Source organism: Malania oleifera, chromosome 6 (assembly GCF_029873635.1).
Source record: "Malania oleifera isolate guangnan ecotype guangnan chromosome 6, ASM2987363v1, whole genome shotgun sequence".
Lineage (NCBI taxonomy): Eukaryota > Viridiplantae > Streptophyta > Magnoliopsida > Santalales > Ximeniaceae > Malania > Malania oleifera.
Window position 1 is genome coordinate 65,555,965 of NC_080422.1, and position 22,234 is coordinate 65,578,198.

Genomic DNA, 22,234 nt, shown 5'->3' on the forward strand with positions numbered 1-22,234 from the left:
GTGTAGCATGATCATCGATGGAGGGAGCTGCACTAACGTAGTTAGTACCACATTAGTAAAGAAGTTGGGGTTGCAATGCATAAAACATCCTAGGCCTTACAAACTTTAATGGTTGAATGAGTGTGGGGAGTTTAGGGTGAATAAGTAAGTGCTGATTGTATTTTCAATTGGAAAATATTCTGATGAGATTGTATGTGATGTGTTCGCCTTATAAGGCTTAAAATCTTGTTATCTTGTTTTGATGCTAACAAATAAGTGGAATTTAACATATTTTTGTGAGTAATGTTATTTCAGGGCTCACATATGAGAAAGTAAGGTCAAAGTGCTCATAAGGATCAAATGAAGCTTAAATGAGTCAAAGCATGGATTTAAAGATGATATATTAAACCTTGAAGAATATGAGGTCATGCATGATTTGTTGAAAGCCAAGGAATGTTTAAAGTCAAAAGAGCCAAAGAAAAGCAAAGTGAGAGAGCTCAAAGAATATTAAAGCTTGAAGACCAAGAAAAAGCCAAAGCGAGTATGAAGACTTGAGCGTTTAGAATGTTAATGTCTTAGAAGTCTCATGTAAGTGCTTTAATGTTTAAAATATCGTTTCAAATATTATGAAGCTCTTAAATTAACTTATTGGACCTAGATACTTTTTAAAATACTTGGAAAATAATTTTATAAAGTCAAAAATTATTTTAAAAAGGTTGGAATCATTTTTGGAATAAAAAGCACCAAAAAGAGTTTTTCCAAATACTGTTAGTTTTTATACATCCACATTGAGGTGAAGTTTTCTCTATCCAAAACTCCATATTTTAAAATTTGTTCAACATGAAAGTTGTACAATATTTCCTTATCTCTCTTTGACACAAAGAACACTTAATTTAGAGTTATATAAACAATGTTATGAGCAAAATACTGAAGCAGTGTCACAGCTGTCAGCTATCGGAATACTGTTCACTAGAGGAACTTCAGCTGTCTGAACAGCACACAAAACCACTTCAGACGCATAAAGAATAAGTACAAATGTCTGAAGATTTTCTGGGACAAAACAGAAATAGGCAGTAGCTGTTCAGACATCTGAACCCGACACTTCAGACGTCTGAACCCTCTCTTCAAACATCTGACCCTGTGTCTAGTTCATTTTTTAAAAGGTATCAGGAACTTCAGATGACGGAACTCGACTCTTCAGACATCTAAACACTGTTCAACGGGAAAATTTTAAAATCTAATTTTTTAAAAATAGCCATTTTGAGCTCCAAATTTTCTAACAACTTGGGAAACTTTCTAAGGAAACTTTTGCAATAAGGAAACTTGTTTGAAAGCCTATAAATACATGGTTTTGCAAAACAAAATACATCCTAGAATTGAAAAATATGTTTTGAGAAGCTGAAAGCACTCTTCTTCTTCTAAAGTTCTCTTGCTCACTCATTGCAAATCTCTTTTGCTAAGATATTCTGAAGTGCTAATCCTTCCTTGTCTGAATTCCTACTGCTAATCCTCATCTAAGAAGGATATTGGTGAATTCTACACTTAAGCTTCATTGTATTTCATATTGATATTTTACATTCAAGTATATAGTGCTGAAATTGTACTAACTTGCTCTTTGAGAGAGTATACTTGTACGCAGATCTTATCTTGTTTTTCTTGTAGCTCTTTGACGTTTGAAGGATCATTTGGAGGGTTGGCTAAGCAAAGGGACATTGCTTAGAGAGGCAGGCTCTAGCCTAATTAAGGAGTGACCGAACGAGGGGACATCGTTTGGAGAGGCGGACTCTAGCCTAGTGAAGGAGTGTTTGAGTGTGGGGTATCGCTTGTAAAGGTTTTGTTCCACCCGTCAACGCAACAAGTTTAGTGAATCCTTTGGTGGTTTGCCAAAGGCGAGGACGCAGGCTGCATATAAGCCGAACCTCGTAAAAATCTCCATCTCACTCTCTCTTTCCCTATTCTTTATTTTTAGTTCATATACAACTGCATGGATGTTTTAAATATCTAAATTATACATACTACGCATATTTGGAAATAAAGTAAACTTAGAGTCCAATTTTGATTTGGGTTGCAGAAACCGAAAGGGAGTACGTTGGTTACACCATATCTTGTGGAAACCATACGAGAGTACATTATTTGGTTAACATCAGAAAGATAAATTTACCAAGAGTTTATTTGAATTCTAAATATTTGGAAAGAGTGATTGGATTCATTTATACAGGGTTTTACATCAACAAGCATAAATTCTTATTCACGACAGGGCTTGGTTCAAATTTGGCTAATATCAACAAACAACCATTTTGAGTTTTTATATTACATATGTGCTGTGTATTGGCTTGTTTGTTTGCTTTCTAATTATAGTTGATTGGTTTGGTTGAATGACTGGATGTTTGTATGGTTAAGGATTAAATAAAGAAACTAAGTTCTTGAGTGCTTAACAAATTAAACAAATAAGTCACAAATTGGTTAAAAGAAATAAAATAAGTTTAAGAATTCTAAAAAGGAATTAAAAGAAAATTTTAAAAGCCAATTCACCCTCCCTCTTGGGAAGCTATTCCTAATTTCAATTGGTATCAGAGCGGGGTTATAGTAAATCTTAACAAGTAACTATAGAAAGATCCTAATGGCTCATATAGGCATAGCTCGCTTTGGAGAAGGACAATCTTAAACTAGGCCTCCTATCTTTTGTGGTTTGAACTACACATTTTGAAAAAAAGAGAATGCGAATCTATCTCCAAACGATGAATTGGAAAGTATGGGAAGTTGTTATAGAAGGAGATCAAATTCCCACTAAGATAGTAGATGGAAAACAAATCCCAAAAGAGATGAAGGATATGACCGATCAAGATTATAAAATGCTCCAAACAAATTCAAGTGCTATAAATGCTTTATATTGTGCCTTGGATGCTAATGAATTTAATCGAGTAATGGCAGCTAAAGAAATATGGGATAAGATAGATGTTACTTATGTAGGAACAATGGATGTTAGGGATAATAGGGTTGATATGCTCCCAAGCGAATATAAAGCGTTTAAAATGAACCTGGATGAATCCATATCCAGCATGTATACTAGGTTCACTCATATAATAAATTCTCTAAATGCTTTAGGAAAAACTTACACTACTTATGAGATGATAAGAAAACTTCTAAGAGGCCTTCCCTCCATATGGGAACCAAAGGCTACTACTATCACGGAAGGTAGAAATCTAAAAAACACATCCTTAGATGAACTTATAGGTTCTCTCCTTACATATGAAATGACAATGAATGAAAAGAATGGAAAAACCAAAGCCCAAGAATCAATAGCCTTTAAAGCCTTAAAAGAAAACTCAAGTAGTGAAATGGATGAAGATGAAGAAGCCTTCATATCTAAAAAGCTAGTAAGGATATTACGAAGTAGAAACAAATTCAAAAGAAGAAATCAAGACTCCGAATCAGAAGAAAAAGATTTCAGCAAAAAGAAATCAAAGACTAAAACTCCTAAATGCTACAATTGCAATAAAGTTGGACATTTAAAACCGGAATGTCCACTATTAAAGAAAGAGTCTAAAAAGAAAAACAAGAAGGCCATGAAAGCCACTACTTGGGATAGTACAAGTAGTTCGGAGAATGAAATAAGTGACGAAGAGGTTGCTTACACGTGCTTTATGACATGGGATAACAAAGCAAGTTCCTTAACTAAATCTTCAAATAATTCTTGTAGTCATGAATCAAGTGATGAGAGTATGCCATCTTATGATGAATTTCAAAATGATCTATTCAAAGTACATAATATGTTGATGAAAGAAAATAAAAAAAAAAACCTCATTGAAGAATAAGAATGAAAGTTTAATGAAAGAGTTATAATTCTTAAAGAATACTCAAAGAGATAAAGACTCAAAACTCAAGCAATTAGAACATAAGTATGAATCAGCAATGAAAGAAATAGAATCCAAAAATCTTGCTGAAAAAGAAAACAACTTGAAAATTGAGAAACTAGAAAGCAAGAATAACCAAATGATAGAAGATCTTCGATCCTTATCCTTTACCGTATATGAGAAAGATATGTATATTTCTGAATCAAAGGATAGAATCAATAAATTATCTCTAGAATTAGAGAAATCATTAAAGAAGGTTGATAACAAGAAAGACATAAAGTTAAATGATCTCAAGAATCAAATCAAAGATAAGGATAAAATTATTTACAACTTCACAAAAGGAAAGAAAAACCTTGATAAGATGATTGGCTTACAAAGAATGTCTCTAAATAAAGAAGGCATTGGTTTCAATGGAATTGAAAATAAAAAGAAAAAGAATTCTTACATGGGATATTTCTCGAAAGAATCCAAAGACTATACTTGCACATCTTCTAATGCCTACACAAACACCATATGCTATCAATGCAAGAAAAAGGGGCATATAAAGTTTGAATGTCTGTTTAAGAGGAAAGGTGTTAAAACCAAACAAGTATGGAAAATAAAAGAATTCTCCTTTGAAAAATCCTTCGGACCCAAGAAAATATGGGTACCAAAAATGAAATAATGACTTCACACATATATAAAATAGAAATAGCATCGTTAGCCAAAATCATAGGATGACTTTTTACTAGGCTTAACTTAAGAAAATATAAAGAAAATGTCAAATCTGAGCTTATTATATAAGCGCCTTGATGTTACATGCTACATGCTTACTTGCCTACATGTGATCTATTGATATGCTATATGCTACATGTGTATTAATTAACTTGACTTGATTTATATTGAAAAGTATGGCTCACTATGTTGAAAATTGAGAATGAGATTATTGAGCTTAAGCATAAATTCTTGATATAAGGATAATTCTTGAACATGCATGATTTTAAATGCATCACATGGATAAACATATTGCTCTTTATCTATTAGCTATGAAATATATAGTAGTTATACTGGTATCCATGAACTATACATTATGTGATATTAAGCTTTGGTATCTATAAAGTATTTTTTGTTTCATATGTTAAAAATTTCAATAGATATCAAATCTAAAAGCTCACTTGGTATCACAAAGTCAAATTATTTATGACCATGATTATGTCTATGAGCATGATGTGACATTGATGATCTTAGCATGATATTGATATTTGATACATGATATGATTCAATATTTTACATGGGATAATAAAAGAAAAATTAATAACAAAACTGAATGTATTGAATTCAGGGGGAGTGTCATGAATCATTAATCAATTAATATCATGAATTAATTTTTAAATTTTAAATTGGTGTCATAAAAACCATCAAATTAATATCAGCTGGTATCTTGAATAAATGCTGTGAGCTACACACTACACATGTTATATTGAAAAACAATAACTTGAGTGTGTACATATGTTTGGAATACATGGTTATTGATATGCTCAAAATGACTTGTATTTGAATTTAAATCGTTTCATTTCTTTTTGATTGATGTCAAAAGGGGGAGAAGTTGTGAAGCAAAAATTGAGCATAATTGAGCATGAACATAATATCTATTCAAAAGAAGTATTTAAGTATTTAATATTGATTGAAAAAGCTTGTAAAACCAAAAGAAAGTGATGAGCATGATTGATGAAATTAATATTGATCTTATTAAGATGAAACTTATTGAAAGGGGGAGCCTTTTTAAGGCTTACTCACAATTTTGCTCCTTGTTTGTCATCATCAAAAAGGGGGAGATTGTTGGCCTTACAAGGCTTAAAATCTTGTTATCTTGTTTTGATGCTAACAAACAAGTGGAATTTAACATATTTGTGTGAGTAATGTTATTTCAAGGCTCACATATGAGAAAGTAAGGTTAAAGTGCTCACAAGGATCAAATGAAGATTAAATGAGTCAAAGCATGGATTTAAAGATGATATATTAAACATTGAAGAATATGAGGTCATGCATGATTTGTTGAAAGCCAAGGAATGTTTAAAGTCAAAAGAGCCAAAGAAAAGCAAAGTAAGAGAGCTCAAAGAATATTAAAGCTTGAAGACTAAGAAAGAGCCAAAGCGAGCATGAAGACTTGAGCGTTTAGAATGTTAATGTCTTAGAAGTCTCACGTAAGTGCTTTAATGTTTAAAATATTGTTTGAAATATTATGAAACTCTTACGTTAAATTCTTGGACCTAGATACTTTTTAAAATACTTGGAAAATATTTCTATAAGGTCAAAAATTATTTTAAAAAGGTTAGAATCATTTTTAAAATGAAAAGCACCAAAAAGAGTTTTTCCAAATATTGTCAGTTTTTATACATCTGCATTGAGGTGAAGTTTTCTCTATCAAAAACTCCTTATTTTAATATGTGTTCAACAGGAAAGTTGTAGTATTTTTTCTTAGATTTCTTTTGACACCAAGAACACTTAATTTGGAGTTATACATAAAAAGGTTATGAGCAAAATACTGAAGTGGGGTCACAACTGTCAACCATCTGAACACTGTTCACGGGAAGAAGTTCAACTGTCTGAACAACACACAAAACCACTTCAGACCTCTGAAGAATAAGCCCAGACGTATGAAGATTTTTGGGACAAAATAGAAACAGGCAGTAGCTGTTTAGACATCAGAACTCAACATTTCAGACATCTGAACCCGACACTTCATACGTCTGAACCCTCTCTTCAGACATCTGACCTTGTGTCTAGTTCATTTTTTAAAGGGTTTTAGGAACTTCAAATGACTGATCTCGACTCTTCAAACATTTGAACACTATTCAACGGGCAAAATTTTTAAATCTAATTTTTTAAAATTAGCCGTTTTGAGCTCCAAATTTTCTAACAACTTGGGAAACTCTCTAAAGAAACTTTTTCAATAAGAAAACTTGTTTGAAAGCCTATAAATACATGGGTTTTCAAATCAAAATACATCCAAGAATTGAAAAATCTGTTTTGAGAAGTTGAACGCACTCTTGTTCTTCCAAAGTTCTATTGCTCACTCATTGCAAAACTCTTTTGCTAAGATATTCTGAAGTGCTAATCTTTCCTTCTCTGAATTCCTACTACTAATCCTCATCTAAGAAGGATATTGGTGAATTCTACACTTAAGCTTCATTGTATTTCATATTGATATTTTACATTCAAGTATATAGTACTAAAATTGTACTAACTTGCTCTTTGAGAGAGTATACTTGTGCGCAGATCTTATCTTGTGTTTCTTGTAGTTCTTTGACGTTCCAAGGACCGTTTGGATCTTTTTCTAAGGAAGGGGACATTGCTTAGAGAGGTGGGCTCTAGCCTAATTAAGGAGTGACCGAATAAGGGGACATCGTTTGTAGAGGCGAGCTTTAGCCTAGTGAAGGAGTGTTTGAGTGTGGGGTATCGCTTGTAAAGGTTTTGCTCCATTCGTCAATAGAACAGGTTTAGTGAATCATTTGGTGGTTTGCCAAAGGCAAGGACGTAGGCTGGGTATAAGCCAAACCCCGTAAAAATTTCCGTCTCACTCTCTCTTTCCCTATTCTTTATTATTAGTTCATATACAACTGCGTGGATGTTTTAAATATCTAAATTACACATACCACAGATATTTGGAAATCAAGTAAACTTAGAGTCCAATTTTGTTTTGGGTTGTGGAAACCGAAAGGGAGTACGTTGGTTACACCATATCTTGCGGAAACAATACGGGAGTACGTTATTTGGTTAACATCCCAATGATAAATTTACCAAGAGTTTATTTAAATTCTAAATATTTGGAAAGAGTGATTGGATTCATTTATATAGGGCTTTACATCAACAAGCATAAATTCTTTTTCACTACAGGGCTTGGTTCAAATTTGGCTAATATCAACAAACAACCATTTTGAGTTTTTATATTACATAAGTGCTGTGTATTGGCTTGTTTGTTTGCTTTCTAATTATAGTTGATTGGTTTGGTTGAATGATTGGATATTTGTATGGTTAAGGATTAAATAAAGAAACTAAGTTCTTGAGTGCTTAACAAATTAAACAAATAAGTCACAAATTGGTTAAAAGAAATAAAATAAGTTTAAGAATTCTAAAAAGGAATTAAAAGAATCTTTTAAAAGCCAATTCACCCCCCCTCTTGGGAAGCTATTCCTAATTTCATGATGTGATCCCTATGCATGCTAGTCACATCTTATTGGGTAGGCCATGGCAATATGATCAATGTGTCACTCATGATGGGTTCTAGAATAGATATTTCTTTATAAAAGATAGGAGGAGTGTGACCCTTGTAGCATTGACTCCTAAGCAAGTGTATGAAGATCAAGTGACATTGAATAGATCAAATGATGAGAAAAACAAAGAAGAGGTTGAGAATAAAACAAAAGGAGAGGAAGAGAGCATTGAAAAAAAAAAAAGAGGAGAGAAAATGAGGGCAAGAGAGGAGTTGAAATTAGAAAAAAAAAAAAGTGGTAAAAATGGGGGAAAAATAACGAGAGAGGAAAAAAGTGAGTTTGTATGCAAAATAAAAAGAGTGTAAGAAAGCTTTTTCTTTTTTTGTACAAAGACCTCTAGTTGTACTCATGTACAAGGAGGCATATTTGAACACTAACGAACTCACCTCTTCCTTGCCTAGTTTTGTTGTTTCTTTGCTACAGGAATACAAGGATGTCTTTCTTGTAGACGTGCCCAATGGTTTGCCACTGATTAGAGGACTTGAGCATCAGATTGACTTCATCCCTAAGGCTACGATTCCCAACCATCTGGCCTATAGGAGTAGCCTAGAGGAGACTAAGGAACTTCAAAGACAAGTTAAGGAGCTACTAGCCAAGGGGCATGTCAGGGAGAGCATGAGTCCATGTGCGGTACCCATGCTATTGGTATCGAAGAAAGACAGATCATGTATGATGTGCATGGACTATAGAGCCATTAATAAAATCATTGTAAAGTATCGCCATCCTATCCCTAGGCTAGATGACATGCTAATTGATCTACGTGGCTCTTACAACTTTTCTAAAATTGATTTAAAATGTGGCTACCATCAAATAAGAATGAAACCAGGTGATGAATGGAAAGCTACATTTGAGACAAAGTATGGTTTGAATGAATGGATTGTTATGCCATTTGGTCTCACCAATGCACCTATACTTTCATGCGCTTGATGAATCATGTGTTGCATGCATTTATAGGCCGATTTTTTGTTGTCTACTTTGATGACATCCTAGTGTATAGTAAGAATCTTGATGATCACTTGGATCATTTGAAAAGTGTACTAAATGTTCTTAAGAAAGAAAAACTGTTTGCTAACCTAAAGAAATGTAATTTTTGCATGGAAAAGGTTATTTTCTTGGGTTATATGGTGAGTGCTAATGGCGTAGAAGTGGACAAGGAAAAGGTGAAAGCAATAAAAGATTGGTTAACACCTAAATCTGTGACTGATGTGTGTAGTTTTCATGGGTTGGCTAGTTTTTCTAGGCAGTTTGTGAGAGATTTTAGCACCATTGCTACACCTTTAATTGAAGTGATAAAAAAAGAACGTAGGGTTTAAATGGGGTAATGCACAAGAACATTCCTTTAAAATGCTTAAAGATAGGTTATGTTCTACTCCATTGTTACTTTTACCTGATTTTACTTAAACTTTTGAGATTGAATGTGATGCCTCCGAGATTGGTATTGGAGCTCTTTTGATGCAGGATAAGCGTCCCATTGGATAATTTAATGAAAATCTCAATGGGACAGCATTGAACTACTCCATGTATGATAAAGAACTATATGCCTTGGTGAGGGCATTGGAGACCTGGCAACACTACTTGTGGCCTAAAGAATTCGTGATCCACTCTGATCATGAATCATTAAAGCATTTGAAGGGATAAAGTAAGCTAAATCATCTCCATGCCAAATGGGTAGAGTTTATCAAAGCCTTCCCATATGACATTTAGTACAAGCAGGGGAAAGTGAATGTCATGGCTAATGCACTTTCTCGTAGGTATGCCTTAATTTCTAAACTTAGTGAAATTAGGAATAGCTTCCCAATAAGGGGGGAGGGGGTGAATTGGCTTTTTAAAACTTTCTCTTTAGTTCTTTTAAAGTCCTTAACTTCTTTTATGATTTAACCAATTCTTTGACTTGCTAATTTATTTTGTCAATCAAACAAGAACTTGGTTTCTTTTGAACAATCAATCAACAACACATTTAAACACAATTAAACGTTCAATCTTTGACCACACTTTGAAAGTAAAAACAATCAAACAATTCATCACAATTTCAAAACCAACACAAGCACAATTTATTTTCCAAATATAAGTTCATTACAACACTATTAGATTGATGAAATCATTCAAGATTTAAGACTCTTGGAATATAAAACAAATCTTTATACCATCCAATCACAATCAATATAATATATGTAACTTTCAGCTTTTGATGTTTTCAGCTCTGTGGTGAATGTGAGTTTTGAACAAAGCCTTGTATATATGAAATTTCTTCTTCAATATGATGTTCAATATAAAATCCAACTACTCTTTCCAAACTTCAGAACTCAAATAAACTCTTAAGTTAATTTATCTTTGGGGTGTTTAACCAAGTAACGTACTCCCGTATGGTTTTCGCAAAGAATGGTTCAACCAATGTACTCCCTTTTGGTTTCTGCAACCTAAATCAAAATCAAACTTTAAGGTTTACTTGATTTCCAAATTTACGTAGTTTATATAATTTTAAATTTAAACCACCCACACAATTTAAATATGTATTGAAAATAAAGAATAGGGAAAGAGAGAGTGAGATGGAGATTTTTACGAGGTTTGGCTTATACCCAGCCTACGTTCTTGCCTTTGGAAAACCACCAAAGGATTCACTAAACCTGTTCCATTGATGGGTGGAACAAAACCTTTACAAGAGATACCCTATGCTCAAACACTCTTCCCTAGGCTAGAGCCCGCCTCTCCAAATGATGTCCCCTCGTTCGGTCACTCCTTAAATAGGCTAAAGCCCGCCTCTCTAAGCAATATCCCCTTGCTTATCCAAAAATCCAAAAAATCATTGGAATCGTTAATCTACAAGATAAAAATCAAATCGATGTGTACAAAAACTTGTTTACGCAAAGAGTTGATTTGTACAACAATGTAGAAACTAATATACTTCAAAGTAAATAACAATATGGAAATTAACTTGAAGCTCAATGAAGTATATGACCAATAAATTGTTTCAATGACTGAAAGATTTAGAATTTGTAGCACAATTCTAGTGGAAGAAGATTAACAAAAACTCAGTTGAATTCGTGCAAGTTGAGAGCAAGAGAGAGCCTTGAGAATTTGAGAGCAATTGAGAGAGATTTTGAATTTTTGTTGAATTTGAATTCTTGGTGTATTGATTCAATGATCTTTGAGGCTTATTTATAGAGTTTAAAAGGTATGTAACTTGGTCCCCAAGTGACTTGGAGTAACCCCCAAGTTTCACAAAGTTTGAGCCCCAAACAAACCATTTAAAAAATGTTTCCGTTAAGGTTTTTTTTTTTTTCAAATTCTGTTTGTGGCAGTCGCCTGCCCCAATCCACCTGTTGCCTGCCATGTTATTTTTAAAGGAGCATCAAGGGCAATAAGGTGGCAGTCGCCTGTCAGGACACAGCCAGTAGCCTGCCCTGGTTCAGGCAGTCTACTGGTTGCTATCACCTTTGAGTGCCCTTCTATTTTTAGGTCATAACGTTTTATGTATAACTTACAATTTGAAGATCTTACTGTCAAATGAAAGCTAATAGAAATTCTTACAACTTTCATGTTGAACACTTTTTAAAATAAATGGTTTTGGATAGAGAACAATACACCTCAATGCAGATGTAGAAAAATTAACAGCATTTTGAAAATCCTCTTTTCGATGTTTTTCATTCCAAAAATGATTCTAACCTTTTTTTAAATAATTTTTGACCTTATAAAAATATTTTCAAAGTATGTTAAAAGGTATCTAGGTCCAATAAATTAACCTAAGAACTCCATATATTCATATTGAAATTCTTTGAAGTACTTACATGAAATTTCCTATAAACTCTTTCAAATTTTCAATCCTTGAATTCCTTGAGGTCTTTATGCTTGCTTCATCTTTCTTTGAGCTTTCCATGTTGATCACTTCGGCTTTCATCAAGTTATATTTAATCCTCATGCTCTCATGATCTTCAAGCTTTATCTTTAAATCCATTTTTGAATCAATGCTTCAAGCTTGATATAAATCATCCTTCTTTGAAATATAAGCTTTTATGAATTCTTTAACCTTGCATTCATCATTGAGTCCTGAAAATACATCACTTAAACAAAGCATGTTAAGTTCTACTTTTTTGTTAGCATCAAAATAAGATGTTAAGCCTTGTAAGACCAACAATCTCCCCCTTTTTGATTATGACAAATAAGAAGCAAAAATTGGAGTGAGCCTTAAAAAGACTCCCCCTTTCAATAAGCATCATCTTAACAATATTTGCAAGATCAATATCAATTTCAAAACTCTTTTACAATCATACTCATCACTTCATTTTACAATCACGCTCATTGCTTTATTCAAGTTCAAGTTTATCAATATCAAATACTTCTCCTCCTTTTGATTTATATTATGTTCATGCTCAATTTTTGCTTAAACACTTCTCCCCCTTTTGACATCTATCAAAAAGAGAAAACAAATGATTAGGTCCACATAAAATCATATTCGGAGCATATCATCAATCATGTGTAGGTGTTATAATATTCAAGTATATGAGTTATAACTTACATTACTAACAACTTTTTCCTTTAGACAAGATTTCAATTGTTGATTTTATGATACCAATTTAAAATTGAATTCATGATATCTATTTAAAATTCATGATACCAATTGAAAATTTAATTCATGATACCAATTGAAAATTCTCTGAATTGATTAATAGGGAAACAATCATAATATAAGCAATATGACATAATACTCCCCTTGAATTCAATACATTTTGTTTTGTTATCAATTTTGCTTTCATCATCCTATGTATCAAAACATTGATCCACATCATGTATCAAATATCAATATTATGCCAATATCATCATTGTCATATCATGCTCATAGATATAATTATTCTTGTCATGCTTAAAAACCAATTGATCTTTTAGATTGTGATACCAAATGAGCCTTCTTTTGTTTTTTTAAAGTTGTGATACCAATTAAAATTTTTAAAATGTGATACCAAAAATATTCATGGATACCAAAGACTTTATAGATACCAAATTCATTATCACATTATACACTACTCATGGATACCAATATTACCATTATATCTCTCATAACTCATGGATATCAATATAAAAAGCAGTAAGTCTATCCATGTAATTCATCAAAAGCATGTATGATCAAGAATTAATCTTATATCAAAATTCATGCTTATACTTAATAATCTCTTGCTCAAATTTTCAACATAGTGAGTTATAAATTTTCAATATAAGTCAAGCATATCATGAAGCATATCATATAGGCATGTAAGCATATAGCATCTCATATAGTCATTCATTCTCAAACTTATCTTAAACTCTTCTTTAAGTTTTTCTATTTTAACTAGTTTGTTTGTTGATCATGAATTAAGTTACTTTCTCAATTTTTAAAGGGAATGACTTAATCCATGGAGTTTTTCATTTATGAACTAGTCTATCACCTCGGTACCCATACTCTCTTGGGTCTAGTTGGTTTCATAAAAGATGTTTCTTTAACTCTCCATATTTGTTTAGTTTTCACACATTTCCTCTTAAATGGACATTCAACTTTGTATGCCCCTTTTTCCTACATTGATAGCATATGGTGTTAGTGTAAGCATTAAGGGATGTGCTTGCATTATCTTTGGAGGCTTTTGAGAAATAACCCATGTAAAGATTCCTTTTCTTTTTATTTTCAATTCCATTAAATCCAATGCCTTCTTTGTTTAGAGACATTCTTTGGGAGCCTACCATTTTGTCAAATTTTATTTTTCCTTTTGTAAAGTTATAAATGATTTTTTCTTTGTCTTCAATTTGATTTTTGAGATCATTTGTTTCAATGTCTTCTTTCTTGTTGTCAACCTTCTTTAGTGATTTTTCTAATTCGAGAGATAGTTTTCTTATCTTATTCTCTAATTTAGAAATATATATATATATATATATATATATATATATATATCTTTCTTATATTCTATAGAGGATAGGGATCGAAGTTCTGCTATCATCTTTTCATTCCTACTTTCTAATTCTTTAATTTTTAAATCTTTTTCTTTTTCAGCAAGGTGTTTTGATTCTAATTCTTTTATTGCAGCATCATACTTATTTTCTATTTTCATGAGTTTTGAATCTTTTTCATTTTCTGCAATCTTAATTGATTCTAACTCTTTCATCAATCATTCATTCTTGTTTTTCAATGATATGTTTTGTTTGGTTGCTTTGATTAGCATCTTATGTACTTTGAATAGATCATTTTGCAATTCATCATAAGATGGCATACACTCATCATTGGATTCATCACTACAAGAATTATTTGAAGATTTGGATGAGGAGCTTTCCTCATCGTCCCAAGCCATAAAGCAAGTATAAGCAACCTTTTGGTCACTTATTTCATTCTCCGAACTGCTTGTACTATCCCAAGTAGTGGCTTTCATGGCCTTCTTGTTTTTCCTTTTAGACTCTTTCTTTAATAGTGGGCATTCTGGTTTTATATGTCCAATTTTATTGCAATTATAGCAAGTAGGGGTTTTATCTTTAGATTTCTTGGTACCAATATCTTTTTCATCTGATTTGGAGTCTTGGTTTCTTCTTTTGAATTTGTTTCTCCTTCTAAGGATTTTTTCAAACTTTTTAGATACAAAGGCTACTTCATCTTCATCCATCTCTTCACTACTAGAGTTTTCCTTTGAGGTTTTGAAGGCTATTGTTTCTTGGGCTTTTGTTTTCCCGCTCTTTTCATTCATTGTCATTTGGTATGTGAGGAGAGAACCTATAAGCTCATGTAAGGATGTGTTTTTCAAATTTCCACCTTCCGTGATAGCAGTAGCCTTTGGTTCCCTCATGGAGGGAAGGCCTCCTAGAAATTTTCTTATCATCTCATAAGTAGTGTAAGTTTTTCCTAAGGCATTTAGGGAATTTATTATATGAGTGAACCTAGCATACATGCTGGATATGGATTCATTCGGGTTCATTTTAAACGTTTCATATTTGCTTGTGAGCATATCAACCCTATTATCCCTAACATCCGTTGTTCCTTCATATGTTACTTCTAGCTTATCCCATATCTCCTTAACTGATTTCCAAGCCATTACTCGATTAAATTCATCAGCTTCTAAAGCCCAATATAACTCATTCATAGCACTAGCCTTAACTTGTAGCATCTTATGGTCTAAGTCTTTCATATCCTTCTTTTCCATAGGGATCTGTTTTCCACCTACTAATTTGGTAGGAATTATATCTCCATCCATTACAACCTCCCAAACTTTCCAATTCATAGTTTGGAGATATATTTGCATTCTCTTTTTCCAGAAGGTATAGTTCAAACCACAAAAGATGGGTGGTTGGGTTGAAGATTGTCCCTCTCCAAAGGGAGCTACACCTAAGTTAGCCATTATGATCTTTATATAGCTACTAATTAAGATTTTCTATAACCCCGCTCTGATACCAATTAAAATTAGGAATAGCTACCCAAGAAGGGGGGTGAATTGGCTTTTTAAAACTTTCTCTTTAGTTCTTTTAAAATCCCTAACTTCTTTTGTGATTTAACCAGTTCTTTGACTTGTTTATATATTTTTTCAATCAAACAAGAACTTGGTTTCTTTTGAACAATCAATCAACAACACAATTAAACATTCAATCTTCAACCACACTTTGAAAGTAAAAACAATCAAACAATTAATCACAATTTCCAAACCAACACAACCACAATTTATTTACCAAATATAAGTTCACTGCAGCACTATTAGATTGATGAAATCATTCAAGATTTAAGACTCTTGGAATATAAAACAAATCTTTATACCATCCAATCACAATCAATATAATATATGTTACTTTCAGCTTTTGATGTTTTCAGCCCTATGGTGAATGTGAGTTTTGAACAAAGTCCTGTATATGTGAAATTTTTTCTTCAATATGATGTTCAATATAAAATCTACTTGCTTTTTCCAAACTTCAAAATTCAAATAAACTCTCAGGTTAATTTATCTTTGGGGTGTTTAGCCAAGTAATGTACTCTCGTATGGTTTCCGCAAAGAATGGTTCAACCAACGTACTCCCTTTCGATTTCTGCAACCCAAATCAAAATGAAACTTTAAGGTTTACTTGATTTCCAAATTTACGTAGTCTATATGATTTTAAATTTAAACCATCCATGCAATTTAAATATGTACTGAAAATAAAGAATAGGGAAAGAGAGAGTGAGACGGAGATTTTTACGAGGTTCGGCTTATACCCAGCCTACGTCCTCTCCTTTGGCAAGCCACCAAAGGATTCACTAAACTTGTTCCATTTACGGGTGGAACAAAATCTTTACAAGTGATACCCCACGCTGAAACGCTCCTTCACTTGACTAGAGCCTACCTCTCCAAATGATGTCCCCTCGTTTGGTCACTCCTTAAATAGGTTAGAGCTTGCCTCTCTAAGCAATATCCCCTTGCTTAGCCAACAATCCTTAGAATCATCAATCTACAAGATAAAAATCAAATAGATGTGTACAAAAACTTGCTCACACAAAGAGCTGATTAGTACAACAATTTAGAAACTAATATACTTCAAAGTAAATAACAATATGGAAATTAACGTGAAGCTCAATGAAGTATATCACTGATTAATTTTTTCAATGATTGAAAGATTTTGAGTTTGTAGCACAATTCCAGTGGAAGAAGATTAACAAAAACTCAGTTGAATTCGTGCGAGTTGAGAGCAAGAGAGAGCCTTGAGAATTTCAAAGCAATTGAGAGAGATTTTGAATTTTTGCTGAATTTGAATTCTTGGTGTATTGATTCAATGATCTTTGAGGCTTATTTATAGAGTTTAAAAGGTATGTAACTTGGTCCCCAAGTGACTTGGAGTATTCTCCAAGTTTTCACAAAGTTTGAGCCCCAAGCAAACCATTTAAAAAATATTTTCGTTAAGGTTTTTTTCAAATTCTGTTCATGGCAGTCGCCTGCCCCAATCCATCAGTCGCTTGCCATGTTATTTTTAAAGGAACAATAGGGGCAGTAGGGTGGCAGTTTCCTGCTAGGACACAGCCAGTTGCCTGGCTTGACCACCTATGCACCTATCCTGGTTCAAGCAATCTACTGGTTGCTGTCAATTTCAAGTACTCTTATGTTTTTTGGTCATAACATTTTTTTTATAACTCCAAATTTGATGATCTTTGTGTAAAATGAAAGATAAGATAAAATCCTACAACTTTCATGTTGAAGATCTTTTAAAATAAAGGGCTTTTAATAGAGGAAAATACACCTGGATGCAGATGTATAAAAATTAACAACATTTTGAAAATCCTCTTTTTGATGCTTTTCATTCCAAAAATGATTCTAACCTTTTTGAAATAATTTTTGACCTTACGAAAATATTTTCCAAGTATGTTAAAAGGTATCTATGTCCAATAAATTAACTTATGAGTTTCATGTATCTATATTGAAATTCTTTGAAATACTTACATGAAATTTCCTATAAACTCTTTCAAATTTTCAATGCTTGAATTCCTTGAGGTCTTTATGCTTGCTTCATCTTTCTTTGAGATTTCCATGTTGATCACTTGGGCTTTCATCAAGTTATATTTAATCCTCATGCTTTCATGATCTTCAAGCTTTATCTTTAAATCCATTTTTGAATCCATGCTTCAAGCTTGATATAAATCATCCTTCTTTAAAATATAAGCTTTCATGAATTCTTTAACCTTGCATTCATCATTGATTCTTGAAAATACATCACTTAAACAAAGCATGTTAAGTTCTACTTGTTTGTTAACATCAAAACAAGATGTTAAGCCTTGTAAGGTCAACACTTAGCACTAAGCTATTGGGTTTTGAGTACATAAAGGATTTATATGCTAAATATTCTAATTTTGCTAATGTGTATGAGGCATGTGATAAAGTTGCGTTTCATAAATTCTATAGGAATGATGGATATTTGTATAGGGAGAATAGAATTTGTATGCCTAACTTCTCCTTAAGAGAATTGCTTGTGCGAGAGTCACATAGCGGGGGTTTGATGGGACATTTTGGGGTACAAAAGACTTTAGATATTCCACATGAACACTTTTTTTTGCCACATATGCGTAGAGATGTAAAGAGAGTGTGTTCTAGATGCATTTCATGTAAACAAGCTAAGTCTAAGGTCTTACCTCATGGCCTTTATACTCCTTTTCCTGTACCTAGTGAACCTTGGGTAGACATTTCAATGGATTTCATATTAGGTTTTCCTAGGTCCAACGGGGGTATGGACTCTATATTTGTGGTGGTTGATAGATTTTCTAAAATGGCACATTTTATTCCTTGCTATAAAATTGATGATGCCACAAATATAGCCAATTTATTTTCTAGGGACATTGTGCGATTGCATGACATTCCTAGGACAATTGTGAGTGATAGGGATGTTAAATTCCTTAGCTACTTTTGGAAGGTTTTGTGGGGAAAGTTAGGAACTAAGCTATTAATTTATACTACTTGTCATCCTCAAACCAATGGTCAAACTAAAGTAGTTAATCAGACTTTAGCTACCTTTTTGTGTGCTTTCATTCAAGGGAATTTAAAATCATGGAAAGAATGCATACCACTTGTTGAATTTGCTTATAATAGAACTGTGCATGCTTCTACTAATTTTTCTCTATTTGAAATTTTTTATGGTTTTAATTGTTTGACTCCATTGGATTTGATGTTGTTACTTTTGAATGAGATAGCTAGCTTAGACGAACGATATAAATCTGATTTGGTGAAGAGGATCCATGAACAAGCACAACAACACATCGAAAATAAGAACCGACAATATTCATCTTAAGCTAATAAGGGGCGCAAGTTCATTACTTTTGAATCGGGAGATTGGGTATGGGTGCATATGAGAAAAGAGAGGTTTCCTACTAAAAGGAAAACAAAGCTACACCTAAGGGGTGATGGACCTTTTCAAGTGCTAGAAAATATCAACGACAATGCATACAAGTTGGATCTACCAGGTGTGTATAACGTCAATGCAACTTTCAACGTTTCTGATTTATCCCCTTTTGATGTAGGTGATGATTTGAGGATGAATCCTTTTTAGGAGAGGGGGAATAATATAAACCAACAAGTTCCAATTGCACAGAATGATCTGCACATGCCAAACGAACCCATCATAAGAGCTAGAGCCAAGAAGGTCAAGGAGGCTACACAAGGACTAATTGAGAGGTTACACTAAAGAAAATGACTTTCTTGAAGAGCCTAAGATGGTAAATTGTCTAAAGACGTGTGAAGCTAGAACCTTAAGCCAATAAGGGCTGTTTAAGGAATTTTTATAGACTAAATAGTGGGCCAATTATGCCAATTAAGCATGGCATGTGACTTGCACATGTTTTATTAAATGACATGACACATGGCATGTGATTTGCACATGTTCCATTAAATAACATGGCATGCTTAGGGCTATGTGAGGCTATTTTATTGTCCAGATTGATGTCATAGCCTTTTTTTTATTGGCTAAACTAATGTCATAGGTTTCTTTTATGTTTTATAAGTAGCCAACTCTCTATTGTATTAAAAAGGGATATTTTTGGCTGAAAACAATTCCAAGTGAGGTTTATTTCTCTTCAAGTTCTTCATTGAACTTTCACCAAACTTATCAATGGTGCTACCTTTGTGGTCTTCATTCATTAATTTGATATTCTTGGTTTGTGCTTCACGTCAAGCAATAGGTCAAGGATCCACTACCATATCGAATTTTATTTTGGGTTTGGGGTTTTGATAAATCTGATTTGGAGTCTCCTAACGTTCATTCTTCGGGTTCCGCATCATTGATACTAACAAAATCAAAGTCATCGAAGAGATGCCTAGCTCCATGAATGAAAAGCAGGTGCAAGGTTTCTTGGGCAAGCTTAATTATATAGTCTGATTCATATCCCAATCGACCATCACATGCCAGCCTATCTTTAAGCTACTAAGAAAGAATAAGCTGGAAAAGTGGAATGAGGAATGCCACGAGGCTTTTAAGATGATAAAGGAATACTTCTTAAACCCTCTGGTATTAGTACCCCAAGTACCTGGAAGACTATTGATTTTATACTTGTCAGTATCAGAGAATTCCATGGGTTGTGTATTGGGCCAGCATGATGAGTCGGGAAGGAAAAACTGGGCCATTTACTACCTAAGGAAAAAGTTCACATAATATGACTCTAAGTACTTAGACTTGGAGAAAACCTACTAGACTTTGGTATGGGTGGTCAATCGGCTAAGACAATACACTTTGTATTAGTCAACCTGATTGATCTCCAAGATGGACCCAATTAAGTATGTTTTCGAAAAACCAGCAATAACAGGATGGGTGGTGCGGTGGCAGATGCTGTTGATCGAATATGACATCACATATGTTACCAGAAAGGCCATCAAGGGAAGCGTTATTATAGAATATTTAGCAGATAGAGTTATGGAGGATTATCGGCCTATGGAGTTTGACTTCCCGTATAACGACATTGGCTCAACTAGTCAGGAAGAAGATCATGAAGGTTGGAAGATGTTATTCGACGAGGCGGTCAATGTGTGGGGACATGGAATAAGAGCCATACTCATATTGCTGGAAGGGAGACATTATCCTGTCATAGCTAAGCTTGCTTTTCCATGCACCAACAACATAGCAGAGTACGAAGCATGCATATTGGGTTTGCAGGTTGTCATAGATTGGGGTATCAAAGAATTAGCTGTAAAGGAGGACTCAGCCTTGGTTATTCACTAGTTGATGGGAGAATGGGAAACCTGAGATTCCAAACTAGTGTCGTATCAGGAGTACATTCAAGAGATGATCAAAGAATTTGATAGCATCAATTTTGCTTAATTTCCAAGAGAAAATAACTTGATTCCTAATGCACTAGCCACTCTAGTGGCTTTGTTTAGACTGGAATCAGGAATGGAAGTTGAGCTAATTTGGATCATAATACAATTAGAACCCATATATTGTGCAGTGGTAGAAGAGGCTGACGGGAAACCTTGGTTCCATGATATTAAGACATACATCCAGAAAAATGAGTACCTTGAGGGAGCGACCAGTAATGATTGAAAGACAATTAGGAGATTGGCCATGGGATTTTTCTTGGATAGAGAAGTGTTGTACAAAAGGAACCGTGATAGGACTCTCTTACGATGCGTAGAAGCGAAGAAGGCGCAACAAGTTATGCATGAAATCCACAAAGGAGTCTATGGAACTCACGTCGAGGGTCATTCATTGGCTCAGAAAATCCTCAAGAGTGGGTATTATTGGATGACCATGGAAAGGGATTGTGTTGAATATGCCCAAAAATGGCACAAATTTAAGATTTAAAGAGACCGAATACAAGTCCCACTAGCCCCACTTCACGTTTTATCCACACCCTGGCCCTTTTTAGCCTAGCGCATGGATATGATTGGACCAATTACTCCACAGGCCAGTAATGGACACCGTTTCATCTTTGTGGCTATTGATTATTTCACCAAATGGGTGGAGGCAGCCTCCTACTCCAGTGTCACACAGAATGTAATTAGTTGCTTCATGAAGAGAGAGTTGATATGCCGGTATGAAATCCCCGAAAGGATAATCTCAGATAATACCAAAAACCTGAATAATGAAGTAATGAAGAAGTTATGCAATCAATTCAAGGTTAGGCATCACAATTCTGCCCCTTATAGACCACAGATGAATGGAGCAACGGAAGCAGCCAATAAAAACATCAAGAATATGTTGAAGACGATGACTGAAACTTACAAAATTGGCATGACAAGCTCTTTTTTTCCCTGTTGGCTTTCAAAACTATAGTTCGTACCTCCATGGGAGCTACTCCATTCTGTCTGGTGTAAGGAATGGAGGTTGTGGTCCCAATAGAGGTTGAAATCCCCTCCCTACTAGTCCTGAAGGAAGCAGCGTTGATTGAGGAAGAATGGATATAATCCTAGTATGACCAGTTGAACCTGATTGAGGAGAAAAGAATGGCCACTATAGCTTACGGAAAACTGTACCAAAGAAAAATGATGAGAGCATTCAACAAGAAGGTGCAACCTCAGCAGTTCCAAGAAGGGGATTTAGTATTAAAATTTTTTTTGCCTATCCATACTGACCCTTGCGGCAAGTGGACTCCTAATTATAAGGGGCCCTACGTGGTGAAGAAGGCATTCTCAAGAGGCACCAAGTTGCTAGAAGACAAGGATGGAACCAATCTCTTGCACCATGTCAATTCTAATGCTGTAAAGAAAT

At 33.9% G+C, this 22,234-nt stretch overlaps 1 protein-coding gene across 1 annotated transcript; it reads left to right on the plus strand.

Moving 5' to 3' along the window:
* Window positions 1-20,290: 20,290 nt before the first annotated feature.
* On the plus strand, window positions 20,291-20,746 carry LOC131158623 (uncharacterized). Its single transcript, XM_058113488.1, has one exon. It carries the CDS (start codon window positions 20,291-20,293, stop codon window positions 20,744-20,746), a length of 456 nt encoding a protein of 151 aa, XP_057969471.1.
* Window positions 20,747-22,234: the final 1,488 nt, after the last annotated feature.

Bases quoted from the DNA above. Each gene is read 5' to 3' on its own strand.
- LOC131158623 (XM_058113488.1), top strand. From the start codon at position 20,291: ATGGACCCAATTAAGTATGTTTTCGAAAAACCAGCAATAACAGGATGG.